The sequence below is a fragment of the Saccopteryx leptura genome, chromosome 11, assembly GCF_036850995.1.
Source record: "Saccopteryx leptura isolate mSacLep1 chromosome 11, mSacLep1_pri_phased_curated, whole genome shotgun sequence".
Taxonomy (NCBI): Eukaryota; Metazoa; Chordata; class Mammalia; order Chiroptera; family Emballonuridae; genus Saccopteryx; species Saccopteryx leptura.
This window is the reverse complement of record NC_089513.1, coordinates 54574767-54595923: the sequence shown is the minus strand read 5'-3', so window position 1 is coordinate 54595923 and position 21157 is coordinate 54574767. Positions and strand designations below refer to the sequence as shown.

General features: G+C 43.5%; 1 protein-coding gene across 1 annotated transcript in view; it reads left to right on the top strand.

Annotated features, from left to right (window-relative positions):
• Window positions 1–21157, top strand: part of LAMA1 (laminin subunit alpha 1) — a 196766-nt gene that overhangs the window by 91963 nt on the left and 83646 nt on the right. The window contains exons 9-19 of the mRNA XM_066353047.1: window positions 112–217; window positions 2899–3059; window positions 4350–4490; window positions 6405–6578; window positions 8807–8908; window positions 9898–10109; window positions 11357–11468; window positions 13924–14034; window positions 16557–16684; window positions 20010–20096; window positions 20741–20952. Coding sequence (XP_066209144.1) covers window positions 112–217; window positions 2899–3059; window positions 4350–4490; window positions 6405–6578; window positions 8807–8908; window positions 9898–10109; window positions 11357–11468; window positions 13924–14034; window positions 16557–16684; window positions 20010–20096; window positions 20741–20952 — 1546 coding nt within the window. The remainder of the gene's footprint in view (window positions 1–111; window positions 218–2898; window positions 3060–4349; window positions 4491–6404; window positions 6579–8806; window positions 8909–9897; window positions 10110–11356; window positions 11469–13923; window positions 14035–16556; window positions 16685–20009; window positions 20097–20740; window positions 20953–21157) is intronic.

The following is a 21157-nucleotide window of genomic DNA, read 5'->3' as shown; positions in this document are numbered from 1 at the left end:
TTGTAATAATCACATCCTGGATAAAAAGTCATTACTTTGTCATTACTATTATTGTTGATATTATTGCTATTATTTCTAGTAAAATAACCCAGGGCCACCCCTGCCTTTCAGGTGTCTCCATATGAGGACAACCCTTGCCATCCCTGTGACTGTGACCCTGTGGGGTCCCTCAGTTCTGTCTGTATTAAGGATGATCTCCATTCTAACTTACACAAAGGTGAGTCACGCTTATAATGGATTTCTTTCTTTTCTTTCTGTTTTACTTTTTGGTGAAACTTTTGTACCTATTGGAACTACTACCATTGTGTGGTGATTTGGTGAAATGATTTGCTATTGATCCTTTGGTTCATCAAATATGTATGAAGTACCTACTATGCGTCAGTCAGTTTTCTAGGAGCTGGGCACAAGTACTTGAACAAGATGATCAAGATTACTGCTCACAGCCCTGGCTGGTTGGCTCAGTGGTAGAGCGTCGGCCTGGCGTGCAAAAGTCCCAGGTTCGATTCCCGGCCAGGGCACACAGGAGAAGCGCCCATCTGCTTCTCCACCCCTCCCCCTCTCCTTCCTCTCTGTCTCTCTCTTCCCCTCCCGCAGCCGAGGCTCCATTGGAGCAAAGATGGCCCGGGCGCTGGGGATGGCTCCTTGGCCTCTGCCCCAGGCACTGGAGTGGCTCTGGTCATGGCAGAGCGACCCCCGCCTGGAGAGGCAGAGCATCACCCCCTGGTGGGCAGACCGTCGCCCCCTGGTGGGCGTGCCGGGTGGATCCCGGTCGGGCGCATGCGGGAGTCTGTCTGACTGTCTCTCCCCGTTTCCAGCTTCAGAAAAATTAAAAAAAAAAAAAAAGATTACTGCTCACAGGCAAACTAAACAAACACGTGCATATATAATGTAATATCAGGGCCATAGGCATACAGCAGAATTAGGAACCATGCATGATTGAAGCAAAAGAGTATGGAGACAGCAATGCTGGGGTGACTGACAAAGTGACATTTGCGAGGTTCATTAGCATTTGATGAAAACAAATAAGGCTTATTTAAAGTCATATGTGGAACACAGTACCTAGCAGCCACTGTAATTAGCTCTTACAAGACACGGGGCTTTGCCTGCATCTCATCTCAAAGCAAGCAGATCCTCCAGTTAACTTTGTAAATGTCAGTGTTCTTTTTGTTTTGAAACTTGGCCAATGGATTTGCAGATGCCTAAGTATCCTGATTAGGTTTCATCTGTTCAAAGACTTCTGCAACCCCATCAAATTCTCAGTCACTAGCAGTTAAGGTGGATATTGACCAGTGGGGAAGGGAGTGCCAACAGCAGGCCCACTGTCAGTGTGGAGGGGAAAGAACACATTTGAATCGATTCTTAACTTCCGCTGTTAATGAGAGGATGATGATCATGATAATGACAATTACCCTTGATTGCGTTCATTTAAAAAGATAGCCATCGTTTTAACTTTCAATCAGAGCAGATAAAATTCATTTAACCCACTTACAGGCAAGGAAACGATCTCAGAGCAGTTAAGAAATTTGGCTGAGGTCACCCAGCCAAAAAGTTTCAGAGCCCGCAGGGAAAGCAAAGATAGTGCTCACTGCCCCCTACCGTGTGCCTCTGTGCTAACAAAACAAACAACCCACTGAAAATCCCAGAACTTTGTATTGTGATATAGTTCTCCGCCATAGGGTAGAGAAGATCTATTCAACGTGTACAATTTGGGGGTGGGGGAGGGGGCACATTCATGGTAGCAGCCATCGCCACAGTCTAATATTGGTGTATTTTTATCACCCCATAAAGAAACCCCTTCCCTGTTGGCAGTCACTCCCCATTCCCCTCCACCCTTCCTCCCAGCCCTAGACAACTACTGATCCACTTTCTCTCTAGATTTGCTTGTTCTGAACATTTCATATCAATAGAACCGTATACTCTGTGGTTTTTCTGTGACTGGCTTCTTTCACTTAGCATAATGTTTTCAAGATTCATCCATGTTGTAGAATGAATCAGTCCTTCGATCCTTTTTATTGCTGAATGATTGTACATATATGTCGTATTTTATGTATCAATCGGTTGATGAATATATGGGTTGTTTAGACTTTTTGGCTGTTACGAATAATGCTGCTTCAAACATTCACATTCAGTGCTTTGATGGATGTATGGTTCCATTTTTCTTGGGTAAATACTTAGGAGTGGAATTGCTGGATCATATGGTAACTATATACTTAGCATTTTATTTCTTTCTTTCTTTTTTTTTTTTTTTTTGACAGATACAGAGAGAGAGTCAGAGAGAGGGATAGAGAGGGACAGACAGACAGGAACGGAGAGATGAGAAGCATCAATCATTAGTTTTTCGTTGCGCATTGCGACACCTTAGTTGTTCATTGATTGCTTTCTCATATGTGCCCTGACCGTGGGCCTTCAGCAGACCAAGTAACCCCTTGCTGGAGCCAGTGACCTTGGGTCCAAGCTGGTGATCTTTTGCTCAAACCAGATGAGCCTGTGCTCAAGCTGGCGACCTCAGGGTCTCGAACCTGGGTCCTCGGCATCCCAGTCCAATGCTCTATTCACTGCGCCACCGCCTGGTCAGGCTATATGCTTAGCATTTTAAAACACCCCCAATGGTTTCCCAAACTGCTACACCATTTTCATTCTCACCAGCCTCTGTGCTCCTATCTGTTTTCTCTCTGTAAGCCAGGGGTTGACAAACTATGCTCCTTGCAGTATAACTGACACCACATATTTTTATAAATTAACTTTTATTGGACGAGAGCAGTGCCCATCTGTTTATATATCTATGGCTTCTTTCAAGCAATAATGCAGAGCTGAGTACAACAGAGACTCTGGCCAAAAAGCCTAACTTGAAACATCTTTTACCTTCCTGTTGGGTCATTGCCATTCTTTTTCTCCCAGGAAAATGGCCAGGTCAATGTCCATGCAAAGAAGGTTATGCAGGAGCCAAATGCGATCGCTGCCAGTTTGGCTACAGGGGCTATCCAACCTGCATCCGCTGCAGCTGCAGCCCCGCCGGCAGCGTGAATGAGGACCCGTGCTCAGAGCCTTGTCTCTGTAAGGTACTTGTGCAGGCGAAAGCTCTCCCTGAGTTTCCCTTGGTTTCCTAAAAAAAGGAAACATTCCATCAGCTCAGAGGATCAGCTCCTGAGCAAAACAGCAAGGTTTAAGCAGAACTTCCCACTTCCTTCAGACCTTCCTGAGAAGCATGACATTATATCACAGTGAGTTGGCCACAGTGTCTGTCCTTGGATTTAGATGGGAACCTGGTTTTCTTTTTTGGTGTCTTCCAGGAAATCACCATATATTCCAGAGGTACTTTTTTTTAGTTCCTGGGTGAAACCAAATACTGCATCTTCTAGGCCTTGGCTTTTACCTCTTACATGACATTATTTTTCAGCTTTGTTTGGAGAAGAACATTTCTCTAGGAAAAGACTACATTTCTAAAAATACTGATTCAAGGCAGATAGCAGGGGAGGCATTTTTATTTGGCTGTCTGATATTAATAACGGTTTTCCTAGTAATTCTAAGGACTTCCAATTATATTTTACGTGCTTATTTTCATGTAAGAAGAGTCTTAGGCATATGTGACATAGGACCAAAAAATAATCTTGAGCATTTATAAATAAAGCAAACAATTATATAGCCCTCTTCAGATTTTAAAATGTATGAGACCCTGGCTGGTTGGCTCAGTGGTAGAGCATCGGCCTGGCATGTGGAAGTCCCAGATTCGATTCCCAGCCAGGGCACACAGGAGAAGCGCCCATCTGCTTTTCCACTCTCTCCCCTCTTCTTTCTCTCTATCTCTCTCTTCCCCTCTTGCAGCCAAGGCTCCACTGGAGCAAAGTTGTCCCGGGTGCTGAGGATGGCTCCATGGCCTCTGCCTCAGGTGCTAGAATGGCTCCAGTTGCAGCAGAGCAATGCCCCAGATGGGCAGAGCATCACCCCCTAGTGGGCTTGCTGGGTAGAACCCGGTTGGGCACATGCAGGAGTCTGTCTTTCTGCCTTCCCACTTCTCACTTTAGAAAAATACAAAAAAAAATGTTTGAAAGCTCAGAAAGATGGAAGATTTAAAACAAAACAATACAAAAAAGCCCTTTAAATATAACAACCTAGCTCTGAGATGCTTAGTCTCATTCTTGATTACAAAATCATATGATACGTATAAATATTTCAAAATAGCTCTTCTGGAAGTGTTGACATCATAAGGCTTCACATTTACTCTGAACATCTTTTTATTTACATGTTTTTCTGAATCGCCAAACACCTTTCTTTTTAATATCATGTTAATGTGATTTTTCTTCTGTCTGCCTGCTGGTTTTGAAAACTAATCTTTTACTCTTAACTTGCAGGAAAATACTGAGGGGAAGAACTGTGATAGCTGCAAGCCAGGATTTTATAACTTGAAGGAAAGAAACCCCCAGGGCTGCTCTGAGTGTTTCTGCTTTGGCGTTTCCGATGTCTGCGACAGTCTCTCCTGGCCCATCAGTCAGGTGCGGTACCTCCCAGGAGCCAGGACTTATAAGTGCACCCATCAAACGAGCTCTCTAGATGTTGTGTGAAGCCACAAGGCTGATTTCCCCTGCGGTGCTGCTCTCATTCGTTTGGAATGACTGCCGGCACGAATCAAAGGCTGCCTAGGACTAAAATGTTGCTGAAGTTTCTTTCCAGGTCATGTGCGTGTCCCCACCTACATTTCCCTATTAGGGAAATTTTTTTAACCTAATAGGGCAGGGGTCGGGAACCATTTTGGCTGAGAGAGCCATGAACGCCACATATTTTAAAATGTAATTCCGTGAGAGCCATACAACGACCCATGTACATTACGCATTATCCAATAAAAATTTGGTGTTGTCCCGGAGGACAGCTGTGATTGGCTCCAGCCACCCACAATCATGAACATGAGGGTAGGAAATGAATGGATTATAATACATGAGAATGTTTTATATTTTTAACATTATTATTTTTTTTATTAAAGATTTGTCTGCGAGCCAGATGCAGCCATCAAAAGAGCCACATCTGGCTCATGAGCCATAGGTTCCCGACCCCTGTGATAGGGTATGATGGTATTGTAGAATGCATTGTGTTTAAATTTATTCTGTGGGGAGACACATCCAGTTGCAGGGTCAGATCTCACCCCAGCGGCCCTGCACTGGCCTCAGGTCAGAAAGCACACTAGGGCATATAGAATTTTCTAGCTCAGCCTGACCAGGCGGTGGCACAGTGGATAGAGCGTCAGACTGGGATGCCAAGGACCCAGGTTCGAGACCTTGAGGTCACCAGCTTGAGCGCAGGCTCATCTGGTTTGAGCAAAGCTCACCAGCTTGGACCCAAGGTCACTGGCTCGAGCAAGGGGTTACTCGGTCTGCTGAAGGACTGTGGTCAAGGCACATATGAGAAAGCAGTCAATAAACAACTAAGGTGTCGCAATGCACAACGAAAAATTAATTATTGATGCTTCTCATCTCTCTCCATTCCTGTCTGTCTGTCCCTGTCTATCCCTCTCTCTGACTCTCTCTCTGTCTCTTTAAAAAAAAAAAGAAAAGAATTTTCTAGCTCAAAAATTCTAGAGAGGGCGGGAACAGCAGCAGGTGACACAGGGATTATGAGGACAGGCAGGGATCCCAAGTAGTTTGGGGAATGAAGAGTTCTAGAGGGATGAGTTCAAGGGGGGTGGTACCAAGTGGTGACCAGCAGGGGACACAGTATGCTGGCTGGAGGTTGGGGAGGAGCTGCAGGGTGCAGTTCTTACCCATGGTACCCACCTCTCTTCCCCAGCCTTCCTCCACGCCCCCCCATTCCCCCTCTCAGGAAACCTGTGTTCAGTATCAGGAGCGGGCGGGGGTGCGAGTCTCCTTTCCCTGCCTGCTTACCCACCATCCAGCTGGTGAATGGGGCGGCCTGGGCGGGGGGGAGATTCCAAGCAATACTTGAGAATGGAAGTGAGTTCTGGGGTGTGATCTCTGGTCGTCTCTATGTAGGTGACACATTGGGAGGATGAGATCTGGAGGCTATTTTTATGCACTTTTTAGCATTTGGCTAAAAAGCAGAGGGCAACAAGAAAGAAGTCATAGTTGCAAAAGACATTTTATTCAGTACATGTATTAAGTACTTTGCTATTTTTTTCTTCTAAAAATATATCTGTGATCTTCACAACTTTGCTCACCTCTTTGTTTATTGGACCTGGATTTGGGGGCCCTATGGCTCCTTCTCAGGTTTTCTGGTTCTTTGACAAGTGCAAGGGTCACAGGCCCTGAAGTCCAGTGAGCACCCTGTGTTAACTGCTGCCCCCGCTAAACTCTCTGGGTCTGTCTCTTCATTGTGAACATATTAGTTCTAGCCTGGGTGAGATCTAAGGTGACATCTACTTCAATTTCTAAAATTCTTGGATCCTTTTTTTTTTTAAGGTGAAAGATATGTCTGGGTGGCTGGTCACCGACCTGATCAGTCCAGAGAAGATTCCGTCTCAGCGGGACGCGCTGGGGGGACGTCATCAGGTCAGCATCAACCACACGGCGGTCATGCAGCAGCTGACCTCCCAGTACTACTGGTCAGCCCCAGGGGCCTACCTTGGAAATAAGGTACTTCCGGAGAAGGGGGCTTGAACAGAGATCTCAGAGCACATTAAGACAGAACTTCTCTTGGCATTTTATTTTATTATTATTTTTTTTTTTTTGTATTTTTCTGAAGCTGGAAACGGGGAGAGACAGACAGACTCCCGCATGCGCCCCACCGGGATCCACCCGGCACGCCCACCAGGGGCGACTCTCTGGCGATGCTCTGCCCCTCTGGGGCGTCGCTCTTCCACGACCAGAGCCACTCTAGCGCCTGGGGCAGAGGCCAAGGAGCCATCCCCAGCGCTCGGGCCATCTTTGCTCCAGTGGAGCCTTGGCTGCGGAAGGGGAAGAGAGAGACAGAGAGGAAGGAGGGGGGGAGGTGGAGAAGCAAATGGGCGCTTCTCCTATGTGCCCTGGCTGGGAATCGAACCCAGGTCCCCCACATGCCAGGCCGATGCTCTACTGCTGAGCCAACCAGCCAGGGCCTCTCTTGGCATTTTAAGTAGTCTTATTGGTCACTTGAGTGTTTGACAGAAAATTATACAGTCTTGACCTATACCTGTCTCACATGGTGATTTTTTACCCTTGTTTGACTTTTCATGACATCGTGAAAATAGGGGCTCTGTTCTTCTTGGCCCTGACAGAGGCAGCCTGCTGTAGGAAGTCTTGTCCTTTCTCCTGAAACAGAGCTTCCGCTTCCCTCTGGGTTCCTGGGCCACCGGGGCCTTCGTGAAGTGTCCGCCACATTCCTGTTGGCTTGGTTCTGTTGTGTGCTTATCTTGGTCTGACATTTGGAAGGGTGGCGCCTAGGGCCTGTTGCACTGCCCCCCCCTGGTTTTATTACCATGGTGACTTGTTCACATAAAGTTCACATTGAAGAGCAGATAGAATCTTTTCCATTTTAAGAAAATGCTCAAGGGTGATTCTACGGAAGAGGAAAGTGGGTTAATACGATGTAACCTTTCTCTTCAGTGACTTAGTCCCATCCCCCAATTGTAGCACTGCTCTCCAAAATTCTGATCCCTCTCCCTCTGAAAATATTTCAGCGGGACCTGTCTCAGGAACTGTAGCCTCGGCTCACCTTTCCCGGGAGGCTGGTTTGTTTTAATGTAGTGGGATGCTTTCATAGGAATGCAGGTCTTGTAGCTTGGGAAATTTCTAGTTAATTTTATGATTCTATTTTAATTTTATGGATGGTTTTATATATGTTAAGAAGTAGTGTTTATTCCTGAATGTGATCATTTTTCTCATCAAATTATTATCATAGAAGATGTTTTCTGTTTATAATATGTCCATATCACCAAAGGTCAATAGTTTTCTGTTTTCTTGTGGGGTGTTTTTTTTTGGGGGGGAGAGGGTTGGTTTTTATCTCTTGAGGCTTCCTCTCCAATTTTATGGTGTAAAGATTGGATTCTGAACATTACATTGTCATAACATCCCTGGTAAAAATAAAGTCTCTATTTTACATGAAAAGGTATCTGATCAGGAAGAAAAACCTTTTAGTTCTGTCTTTAGCTGATCAAATAGGTTTCTTATTATTTTCCTACAAACTGGGCAATGAAATAAAACCTTTGAGATTATGGATCAAATGCCCCACCCCCTAGAGCAGGGGTCCCCAAACTTTTTACACAGGGGCCAGTTCACTGTCCCTCAGACCGTTGGAGGGCCAGACTATAAAAGAACTATGAACAAATCTCTATGCACACTGCACATATCTTATTTTAAAGTAAAAGAAACAAAACGGGAACAAATACAATATTTAAAATAAAGAACAAGTAAATTTAAATCAACGAACTGACCAGTATTTCAATGGGAACTATGCTCCTCTCACTGACCACCAATGAAAGAGGTGCCTCTTCCGGAGGTGCGGAGGGGGCCGGATAAATGGCCTCAGGTGGTCGCATGTGGCCTGTGGGGCCGTAGTTTGGGGACCCCTGCCCTAGAGTGTTGAAGTGAAATAAATGTCTATGAGATGATTAGCAGACATTGATAGTAATGTCTGGGGCCTCTAAGAAGGAGTGCATTTCTGTCCCATGCCTTAAGCAATGTCCTGGGTTTTGGTCATATCGATCGGAGAAAGTATTTGTATAATACTCGTTCTATTCACTGCCTTTGATGTGAACTTCCTTACACGTCACACCACGTGGACAGCTCCAAGCTACTTGCTTCCAGGTGGCTCATAGCAGCCACTTCCTCTTTCTGTGAGGCCGTGATCATGTCCCCCTGGAGTTCACTCTTGCTTCACATTGCAGCTGACCGCCTTTGGTGGCTTCCTGAAGTACACAGTGTCTTACGATATTCCAGTGGAGACGGTGGACAGTGACCTCATGTCTCATGCTGATGTTATCATCAAGGTAATTGCTTTTACAGTGCTTTGCTGCAGAGCTGAAGAGCTCAGTGGGGTGATGGTTTTATGACACAAAGCAGCTAAATGAGGCCCTAGTAAAGAGCTCCTGGCCACGTGGCCATTAGCAGCAATTTGCCTCCTCCAGATACAAGAGACTGCCTGTGACAATTCTGTCTTTGGGCCCATTTCCAGAATTGCCTCGGGGACAGCACCTGTCACTCTTCCTTTGATCCCCACCCACAGCTGACCGTCTTGTCACATTATAAAGGTTTTGTTCACTAATATTTTGTTCCGATGTTGGAACGACCTTTTCAGTTCTTCAAGTCTCCCTTTCCTCCTGCCACACCGGCTCCCCATGTGACTGATCGGGCAGCAGAGCCTGAGGTGGGCACAGGAGTTGGGTCGCCATTTTTGCCCTCAGTCCTCACCCCTCCTCTTGCCCGTCACAAGAAGACCTGGCTGGGCCTCCCCCAGCAGGACCCCTTAGTGGCAGAAGCCACTTCAGGTTCTCGCTGCTGTGTCCGCGCACCCCCCAATCACCTCTAACACCCCACCCCCCACCCCCAACCGGCAGCAATTGGAAACTATGAACTAAACACATATTTTGCTAATAGTAATTTTTAAGTTTTAGCAGAAAATTTAACAGCAATTTTATAAAATGGGGGAGGTATATTTATTTACTTTTTCTGCTTTTGTTTTTCAGCTAAAGATTAGAGCTGCTTTGAGGAAAACTGTGGGCAAATGCATGATTTTGGTTCTTTTCTGACATCTCAGCCAAGGATACAGTTTTTAAACTTATTATTCAAATCCTTCTGAGAGTGATACAGAGAAACACCTCTAATGGTTCTGGACCAGAATTATAGACCCCCCACCCCATTACACAAGAACTTACACACAAATGAAAAGCCATGTTGCTGAATACAAAATTTGCTTTATTTTTTTGATCATGGAACTGATTATAACTATACATATTTCCTCTTTTTTTTTAAATGTTAGGGAAATGGACTCACTCTAAGCACCCAGGCTGAGGGCCTGTCATTGCAGCCCTATGAAGAGTACTTTAACGTGGTTAGACTTGTGCCTGAGAACTTCCAAGACTTTAATAACAAAAGGGAGATTGATCGAGATCAGCTGATGACTGTCCTTGCCAATGTGACACATCTCTTGATCAGAGCGAACTACAATTCTGCAAAAATGGCTCTTTACAGGTGTGTATTGAAAGGAAGAGGAAACTTATGGTGAGCGTACTTTACTCTTGTCTTTATTTCTTATTATAGCTAGTGCTCGACTTACGATCACGATTGGTTCTGACAGACCAGTCGTAACACGATTTGGTTGTAAGTTGAGTAGGCTATATGTACAGTACTGTGAAATGATGTTATAAAAATCTTTAAGTCATATTTTATCATAATTTTCTTTCATTATTGTTATATATCATAATTTTCTTTGTTCATTTTATGCCATTTGTATCATCTCTACACCATTTTGTTTCTTATTTTTACATTTGTCAGGTTTAAGTAAAACACTGCATTGCCAGTACAACTGGTTTAATATTTGCAAAACATACAAAATTACAAAATACAGGTGTAAAAAATACCATAGGAAACATTTTCCCAATTGCAAAACATACCAAAATATATAAACATGTACGAAATGTTTTATTGGCCAGCACTATCATACACCCAGCTGGGCAATGCTTGCGCTGCCAGACGTGGAGCAGTCGTGGCTAGCGATTGTGGTCGTAAAGTCGAATGGTCGTAAGTTGCATAGGTCGTAAGTCGATCAATACCTGTATATATTTTAAGCTTAATATATTTTACTTGATTATTTTAAGGACACAGCTGTGTTAAAGTTATTTTTTATTACTATAATTTTTTGAAGGTGTAAGAATAGTTGCCCATGACAAAAGTATCTACTAGGAGATAGACTTGAGAGAATCAGAAACTTTCGGGGGGGTTTTGAGAAATGTCTGAGGAGTTAACAGTTGTCAGGACCACACTGTATCGGTTTTACCCCCTGATGTTAACGGTCTTAGATTTTACACAGTCTGTTTTAAGCTAATATGTCTATTCTTAGTTATTTTATTACTTTAAGATAACTTTCTGGCAATGCACTGCTAAGCAGAAGCATTAGATGCAGCTAAGACAAATGCAGAATTACACATTTAAGGACAATTTCTCGTATTAGAGATGAGACAATAGAATGATGCTTCAGCTCGGAACAGGTGACATAGACCTTTCCTGCAGCTGTCTCATGTGGCAACATGTCCTTGCACCAGATGTTGAAGACATTCCAGGGAAGAATGACAGCTCCAGAAAGTATATTATAAATATCTTCAATTACCTAACAAAAAAATTACATCACCATTTTGTTTGAATTTTTCTTTTTTAAGAATCTGTCTTCATGTTAGATGCTGTTTACAAGAAACCATATAACAACCCATATCTATCTGCAGGTTAGATTCTGTCTCTCTGGACACAGCTAGCCCTAACGTCATAGACCTGGCCCTGGCCACTGAGGTGGAGCACTGCGAATGTCCCCAGGGCTATGCGGGGATCTCCTGTGAGGTAACACTCCTCCTGTCCTGTTTTCTTCCATTTTCTCTCCACTAAAGTGGAAAAAAACCTAAAAGCCCTACGTTGAAGGTGATGTAATGATGCACATTTGAATTTTAACTTTAGAAACCCAGTGTTTGTAAACTTTTGACTTTTGGAGGCTATAGGAATATTGTAAGCCATGTTGTATAAAGAAATCTGATTCTTCTGCTAAGGACACTATTCTGAGCTCTTTCTACATGTTACCTCATTTCATCCTGACAACAGCAGTACCAGGTAGGCACTTCCTATACTTTCTGTTCTGCGGATTAAGAAACTGAAGCACAGAGAGACTAAGTAACTTGACCAAGGTCACACAGCTAAGGAAATGGTAAAATCAGGATTTGAACTTTAATTGTCTGTTAAGTACCACATGATCCTGCATCTCCTATTTATGGTTGACTATGATTATGAACATTTATCATTGATTGTGATTTCTTGGCAATTGTATTTTACAAAGTGGGGACCTTTAACCCTTAATTGCTTTTATGAATCTCTATTAATTATAAACTTTAAAGTTAATAAAATTTGTCTAGTGCTTCATGGTATAAATATTTAACTTAATATTTCTATTTTAAATATTTTTCAGGGCTTTTATTTTTTAACCAATGAACTTTTAGATAAACCTCATTTACTTTTAAGCCCAGAAAATATGTTTTTATGTCCAGTTCCTGCATGCATAATGCTAAAGGGAAAACAAGTCTAATGCTACCTCATAGTAGGTGGCATATGGGAATAGGAGAACCAGGAGCCCACAGGTAGATAGAATCATGGAAGTAGAAAGCGAAACCAGTTACACCAGGAGGGGGCAGCAGTGAGCAGCTCCTGCAGAAAACACATCTGTGGACTTTGGAGGGAAATTTGCTGATGTACATGGGGTGATGAATCCAGTAAGAACAAGGAGCCCAATACACATTTTCAAGTGCTTTTGTTAAGTAGAGGAACTCATTATTTAATGAAACTCATTCAGAAGCTAACTTAAAGAATCAAGAGTGGAATTTTAGGTAGCACTCTAGCCATCACACAACTCCAGGCAGCTATCTGCTCAATGCCCCTGGGCAGACCAGGGGAGCATGGCTGCATGAATGTTAAAGAACTTTCCCAAGATCCGTGTGAATGAATGCATTTATATATTGCCTGACAAATGAAAATGTTCCTCAAGAATTCTTATAAAACAAATCCCTACCATGCCCCCATGAGCATGTGCTGGCCTCCAAATTAATCATTCCCCAGTCAACACTCTAAACATGCTTCCTGTCTGCTATAGTCCTGGGCAAGCTGCGGACACAGGACCTGCAGGTATGCACACCTGGCTTTGAATCGGTGCTCAGGCACCATGGGCACATTATCTAACCACCCTATAATCCAGATACTAGATCTATAAAATAGAAGTCATTTCCCAGGGTTGTCCCAAGGACTGAATGGATTTCTGTGTCTGCAGTGGTCCTCTGCTCCTCTTAGGCAGGGAGTGGCATCCTTAAATGCCATGTTGCCTATCTAACACTCAGACCCCAAAAAGCACACCTGTAATGTTTGCTCAGTTAAACTGATACAGTTTGACTCAAAGCTGCATTTGAACACTTTAGCCGCAACATTTAATGACTTTTAAGCAAAAGAAAAATATAAAGTTGAGAGAAAAAAGTCCTCTTGATCGAAACACTGTTAAACTGCTGTGTGTTGTTACACGATTTCTAAGACTGTTGCAGTGGAATACTGTCAAGGTGCTGTGCCCATGCTTCTACCTTTCAAAAGAAATAAGGAACTGGAACACAGTGATAGTTATGCAACTTGGTGACTTTACTGAAAGGTCTTTGAATATTACTCTTTATTTTTTTATTCTTTTATTTTTTTTTGTATTTTTCTGAAGCTGGAAACGGGGAGAGACAGTCAGACAGACTCCCACATGCGCCCGACCGGGATCTACCCAGCACGCCCACCAGGGGGCGACGCTCTGCCCACCAGGGGGCGATGCTCTGCCCCTCCGGGGCGTCGCTCTGTTGCGACCAGAGCCACTCTAGCGCCTGGGGCAGAGGCCAAGGAGCCATCCCCAGTGCCCGGGCCATCTTTGCTCCAGTGGAGCCTCGCTGTGGGAGGGGAAGAGAGAGACAGAGAGGAAGGAGAGGGGGAGGGGTAGAGAAGCAGATGGGCGCTTCTTCTGTGTGCCCTGGCCGGGAATCGAACCTGGGACTTCTGCACGCCAGGCCAACGCTCTACCTCTGAGCCAACCGGCCAGGGCCGAATATTACTCTTTAAATGGGTGCATTTTATAAAGGCATGGGAATGATGCCTTGCTAAAGATGTTTGGGGAAAATAAGAAAAAGGAAAATAAAATACTGAGTGGTGTATGTTTCTAACATATTGGGAAGATGATTTGTAGCGTGGACAGTGTTGTCTTCAGCGGTGTAGGTCACCTGTGCTCCTTTTGCAGACCTGCCTCTCTGGCTACTACCGCGTGGATGGAATACTCTTTGGAGGAATCTGTCAACCCTGTGAATGCCACGGCCATGCAGCGGAGTGTGATATTCATGGTGTTTGCTTTGTGAGTCTTACCGAAACCTTGCGCACCCCGCCCTACCCATCCCAAAGTCATCTGCTGTGTAGAAGTGATTTTTTTTTTTCTTAAAAAATGATTCCTTCAGAGGAGACTGTCCTTGACTTTGAAGATCCCAAAAGTAATTTGCAGATTTCAGTTCATGTCGTAAAATATTTTCTGCTTTTCTTTATTTAAAAAATATGTTACTTTGGTGATAATGAAAAAAAGGGCATATAGCTTCATTGTAGGTTTTCATTAAAACAATGAAAAGTAATTTACTTGGCAAGATTATGAAGACATAAAAAGTTATATAAAGGTAAAAAAAAATAGGGTCCACTGATTGAAAACTGGATTAGAGCTTTTAAATGCAAGTGCAAGGATTTTTTTTTAACATCGTGTTACATAGCATATCACGAGAGGGGTAATAAAACTAAAAATCACGCTCATTTGTACGATATATAATGCTTTGTAGTTGTTAGCTTGGGTCAACTCTTTAAACAAGTACTTCTTTCACACAATATGAGCCGAAACAGGGCTTAACAAATATGTAATTAATCTTGAGAATGAACTTTGGGGCAGATACAGGGCAAGACTTGTTTTTTAACTTCAATCAGGAATTCTTTTAGACTCTGGTGGCTGGAAGCCAGGCCACACTCTTGAGTTTTAATGGATTCACTCTTCCTAGAGGGAGTGAATGCATATATTAATTAGCTGAACCCCATTCATCCTACAGAGATATGTTCATGCTCTTTCCAAAAGAGATTGATTGAGTCACAGGGCTAGAGAAAATTAATTATCAGAACCATGGAGACGTTTCTGGCAAGATGCCAAGGATGGCTCTTTCGCTCCAGAGCCTGATTTTTCTTTATTCTGTCAGCAAAGCATTCATTTTTGTTATTTGTTCATTTCTTTGTTCTGTAAGTAAAGCACCTATGGAATTGTGTGAAATGATGGTTTGCACACAGACTCAGAACAGCTCGGTTTCCTCAGGTGCACAGCTTCCGCCAGCTTGATAATGTTATTGCTTTGTTGAAACATCTCCTGCTTTGCCATTGGGGTTTGCAAGGCCAGCCTTTGCCAGTGTTTGGGGGTGTCAGCAGGGCGCATGGCTGTGCCACCTGTGGCTCTCGTTACAGCTAGACTGGCAAAGTATTTGCATGTGCTTCTGTTAACACGTATTTAGAAAAATAGATTCCCCCATTTAAGTGCAATTGCTAAATAGCAACTGCCCTTAATGCTCTAATAAGTATAAATGATAGTTTTTAGAGTTTAAATTTTTTTTTGGAAATAATTTTAGATTTACAAGAGGGTTACAAAAATAGGGGTTCCTGTGTACCCGTCAGCCTGCTTGCCCGAGCACGTGCACCGTGCACAAGCACAGCAATTACCAACACTCAGAAGTTCACGCTGGCATAGTCCCATCGGCTGAACTATACAGATCCACTCAAATGTCACCAGTTTTTCCATTCGTGTCCCTTTTTCTTTCAAACCCAGGCTCCCACATTGTACCCGATGGCCTTGACTCCTTCCATCTGTGACAGTTTCTGGTCTTCCCTTGTCTTTTACGACTGCGGCACTTCCGGGGGGTCTTCAAACATTTTATAAAAACCGCCCACTTTTGCAGTGCTGGTCAACCTGGTCCCTACCACGCAACCAAACAGCGCTGCGATTGGCCCACCATGAAAGCTGGACCGCCCACTAGTGGGCGGTAGGGACCAGGTTGACCAGCACTGCAAAAGTGGGCGGTTTTTATAAAAAGTTTGAAGACCCCTGCTGGGCAGGAAGGTATGGAGGTGATGTGTCCTCAGTGTCCCCTGGGAACATGATGTCACTGTCTTCTTCCTGGAGATGTTACTCAGGGTCACTTGAATAAGGTGGTGTCTACTAGGACGCTCTATCCACTGCGCCACAGCCTGGTCAAGCTGGAATTTAATAGATTTTGTCGCAGTTTTCTACTTGTTTCCTACAGAAGAACAAGAATGGTACTCGTTACTCTGATGTAGTTGGAAATAAACGCTCTTATGCATCCATTTATACAAATTAAAATTTTTGTTAGTTAATCTGTCAACAGGCAGCCCTTCTTCATATAACAGAGTTTATTGACTTGTTTTAGCATTTTATCTTTTACTTTTTTCAGTTGTACTTTTAAGTTGTTTTAAGATGAATCTGAGAATCCTTTAGATCAGTGGTCCCCAACCATTTTTGGGCCACGGACCGGTTTAATGTCAGAAAATATATTCACGGACCGGCCTTTAGGGTGGGACAGATAAATGTATCACATGATCGAGACAAGCGTCAAGAGTGAGTCTTAGAGACAGATGTAACAGAGGGAATCTGGTCATTTTTTAAAAAATAAAACATCGTTCAGACTTAAATATAAATAAAATAGAAATAACGTAAGTTATTTATTGTTTCTCTGCGGACCGGTACCAAATGGCCACGGACCCATACCAGTCCGCGGCCCGTTGGTTGGGACCACTGCTTTAGAGAACCCAGAGCTGAGACTCCTTTGCATGCATTTGTCCTAGGCGTGTGCACACAACACCATCGGGGACCACTGTGAGCAGTGCCTGCCCGGCTTCTATGGGCTGCCTGTCCAAGGCACTCCTGGGGACTGCCAGCCTTGCGCCTGCCCCCTCTCCTCTGCTTCCAACAAGTAAGCCTGTCACCTGCCTGGTGTGGCCAGAATTTCCACCCACATGTGTACGGATATCTTCAGAGCAACACTTAGTAAATAATAAGAGTGTGAATTTTGCCCAGTGGCAATTATTAGGATTAAACTAGAGGAATAGATCCTTTTTTATAAAAAATGATGTTTTAAATTATGCAAGGAAAGTTGTGTGATAGCAAGGACTTATTTTTCCTTTTGGTCTAAAGTTGGTCATCAGTTCTGTCACAAGTAAATATTATGAGCTACCACTGGGCTAGGAGGCACAGGGACACAGAGATGAATACATGTTCCTGGGCTTTAAATGTTTTAAATATAATGACCAAACTATCCAGCTCATTGAGAATAAGCTGAATTCACTTAATTGATTCAACAAGTAATTTCATATGTCTACTATGGTACTCGGAGTATCAAACTGTTCTTTTGTGGCTGCTGGTCGGTCCCCGGAATCCATAGTATGGTCCTGACCACAGAGGAGGAGCGTCCATGGAGTATGGTCGGACTCTGCTAGGAATGGCTCTCTGAGGAAGCTCTGGCTCTGAGATTTGAAGGATGGGAAGGAATTTGAAGGCAGCAGAGTTGGACGGCCCAAGTGGAAGGCATGGTGGCACGAGCAGGTCCTGTCTGAGGAGTGCAGCTGGTTCAGAGCACAGGCGTGAGGGAGGTGGGGGCGAGGCGTGGGTCTTGTACATCATGCTGGACTATGCTCTCTACAGGCCAGGTGTTTGAAAGCCCCTCTCTGTCACTGGTTTACCTTTTATTTATTTTTTATTTTATTTATTTATTGTGTTTACATAGATTCTAGTGTCTCCCCGAACGCATCACCCCTCCCCCGTATTCCCCTCAACATCTCCCTTACCCTCCTCCTATAGCGCCCTCCCCCCTTCCCTTCAGGTTTAATTCTGTTCCTCAGTTCTCATTGTTCATTGGATTCCTCAAATGAGTGAGGTCATATGATATTTTTCTTTCTCTGCCTGGCTTATTTCACTTAACATAATAGTTTCTAGGTCCATCCATGTTGTTGCAAAAGGTAATATTTCCTTCTTTTTAATGCCCCATAGTATTTCCATTGTATATATGAACCACTGCTTTTTAATCCACTCGTCCACTGACGGACACTTGGGCTGTTTCCAGATCTTCGCTATTGTGAACAATGCTGCCATAAACATGGGGGTGCATTTCTTTTTCTGAGTCAGTGATATGGTGTCCTTGGGATATATTCCTATAAGTAGGATGGCTGGGTCAAAAGGTAGTTCCATTTTTAATTTTTTGAGGAATCTCCATACTGTTTTCCACAGTGGCTGCACCAGTCTGCATTTCCACCAGCAGTGCAGGAGAGTTCCCCTTTCTCCACATACTCGCCAGCACCTATCATGTATTGTTTAGCTAATAAACGCCATTCTGACTGGTGTGAGGTGGTATCTCATTGTGGTTTTAATTTGCATTTCTGTAATGATTAGTGATGTTGAACATTTTTTCATCTGTCTCTTGGCCATCTGTCCTCTTTGGAGAAGTGTCTATTCATTTCTTTTGCCCATTTTTGATTGGATTGTTTGTCTTCCTGGTGTTGAGATTTACAAGTTCTTTATAAATTTTGGTTATTAACTCCTTATCAGATGTATTGTTGAATATATTCTCCCATTATGTGGTTTGTCTTTTTATTCTGTTCATATTGTTTTTAGCTGTGCAAAAACTTTTTAGTTTGATATAGTCCCATTTGTTTATCCTGTCTTTTATTTCACTTGCCCGTGGAGATAAATCAGCAAATATATTGCTGCGAGAGATGTCAGAGAGCTTACTGCCTATGTTTTCTTCTAAGATGCTTATGGTTTCATGGCTTTCATTTAAGTCTTTTATCCATTTTGAGTTTATTTTTGTGAATGGTTTAAGTTGGTGGTCTAGTTTCATTTTTTTGCAGATAGCTGTCCAATTTTCCTAACACCATTTGTTAAAGAGACTGTATGCTCTTACCTCTGTCAAATATCAGTTGTCCATAAAGGTGTGAGTTTATTTCTGGGTTCTCTGTTCTGTTCCATTGATCTATATGCCTGTTCTTATGCCAGTACCAAGCTGTTTTGAGTACAATCACCTTGTAGTATAACTTGATATCAGGAAGAGTGATATCTCCCACTTTATTCTTATTTTTCAAGATTGCTGAGGCTATTCGTGTTCTTTTTTGGTACCATATAAATTTTTGGAATATGTGTTCTATATCTTTGAAGTATGTCATTGGTATTTTAATTGATATTGCATTGAATTTATAAATTTCTTTGGGTAATATAGATATTTTAATGATGTTTTTTTTTCTTCCTAACCATGAACATGGTATATGCTTTCACTTGTTTATGTCTTTCTTGATGTCTTTTATCAATGTTTTTTAATTTTCTGAGTACAAGTCTTTAACCTTCTTGGTTAAATTTACTCCTAGGTACTTTATTTTTTTGGTTGCAATAATGAAGGGGATTGTTTCCTTAATTTCTCTTTCTGACATTTCATTGTTGGTGTATAAAAATGCCTCTGATTTCTGTGTATTAATTTTATATCTTGCCACCTTGCTGAATTCATTTATCAAGCCCAGTAGTTTTTTGACTGAGACTTTAGAGTTTTCTATATACAGTATCATATCATCTGCACATAATGATAGTTTTACTTCTTCTTGTTCAATTTGGATGCCTTTTATTTCTTCTTCTTGTCTGATTGCTGTAGCTGGTTACCTTTAGAGCTTTGTTTGTCCACACCCAAAGAATTCCCCCCATGGGGATTATTATTGGAAATGCCAGTGTATAAACAGACACAATCAGGGCTACTGTGGTGAAATGGGAGGGATGCTCATCTGCCCCCTTACCTCTCTTTACAGGCCTCCCCAAGACTCAGGAATAGTTTGAAGGGACCCCGGTCAGCAGAGAGAGTCCTTTGGGAAATGTGATTACTGAAGTGTTTGAGCACGCGCCCTCTTGGCCAGTGTGCCAAGAGTGCAAGCAGACCAGAGCCATGGAGGTGGGAGGGGAGGAATTCAGAACGGGCTTCCTGGAGGAGGTGACAGCTGAGTTGGTCATTGAGGATCAGCTGGTGAACCTGGGCGGGGAGGAGAGAAGCCCACACTGGGTTCAGGGATGAGCAGGAGTAGAAATCAGGGAGAGTCCAGTGCCTGTAGGGGGTGGGCTGTGAGGCCAGGGTCCTTGGGTTTTGAGCTAAGGAATGAAGCCTCGATGAAAGTTTGTAAGGACAGAAGTGGCAGAAATTAAGCACTTAAACTATTTAGAAGTTCTATACCATCATTGGAAAATTGCACTCATTTCTACTGTTTTGACAGTTTCAGCCCCACCTGCCACCTAGATGATGGAGATGAAGTGGTCTGTGACCAGTGTGCCCAGGGATACTCAGGAACTTGGTGCGAGAGGTACACTGAGTCGCTCAACTGTTTTCCAAAAGTTACATTAAAAGTTACTCTAATGTAAATGATATGTGTTTATTTTTAAATGTGTAGTAGTTGAGTGGTTTTAGAGTTTGGGTACGTAATTGTTATTTCATATATGAATAATTATAGATAAAAGCCAGTATATATCAATTAAAAAATTTATGGTGGAACTTCCTGAGAACTCCTTGAGCTTAATCTGAGTTCCCATCAATAACGATGGAATCAGCGAGGAGTCAGTATTTACTGTTCACACATTTAAATATCCCATACTCTGAATGATTCTGTGGGTGATTAACAGCTGTCTCCTGGAGCCTGGAAGCCAGAGTTGTCTGTTCCCTTCTATCCATCTCCGGGCCGAGTCTGGCAGCCATCCTGAGGAGAGGGCCACTTCCCTGGGTGCTGGGAGGCAGGTCGGTTTGGGAGGGCCAGGTGCGGATCCCTTGGATTTATGGCTCGTTTTGGACGTTCTCCTCATTCTTCTCAGTGAGTGAAGGAAATACGAGACTGCCTGAACTTGGAGTTACATTCCTTCCACAGTAAATCTTCCACAAGAGTCAGTCTGATTGATTAACTGTTCAGAGAACCTCTGGGTGGTGGGGTAATGTCCCTCTCAATCTTTTATGCAGATGTGCAGACGGTTACTATGGAAACCCGACAGTGCCTGGGGAATCCTGTGTTCCCTGTAACTGCAGCGGGAATGTCGACCCCTCAGAAGCTGGTCACTGTGACTCCGTCACTGGAGAATGTCTGAGCTGCATCGGAAACACGGACGGCGCCCACTGCGAGAGGTGTGCCGACGGCTTCTACGGGGACGCCGTGACCGCTAAGGACTGCCGAGGTGAGTGTGTGGGCTGTGAGGTCCTGCTCGTTACTCCGGCATGTGACGTCTCTGTGCACGTACAGGTGTCAGAAAGTGCTGAGGGAGCTTCATATGAGGGGTGCCTGTGTTAATGCTGGATATGGACAGGAGACCTGAGCCGTCCTCATCTACCTTATGTTGGCTTGATCAGTTACTCTGCATGAAGGTCAGTGGCCTAGAGGAG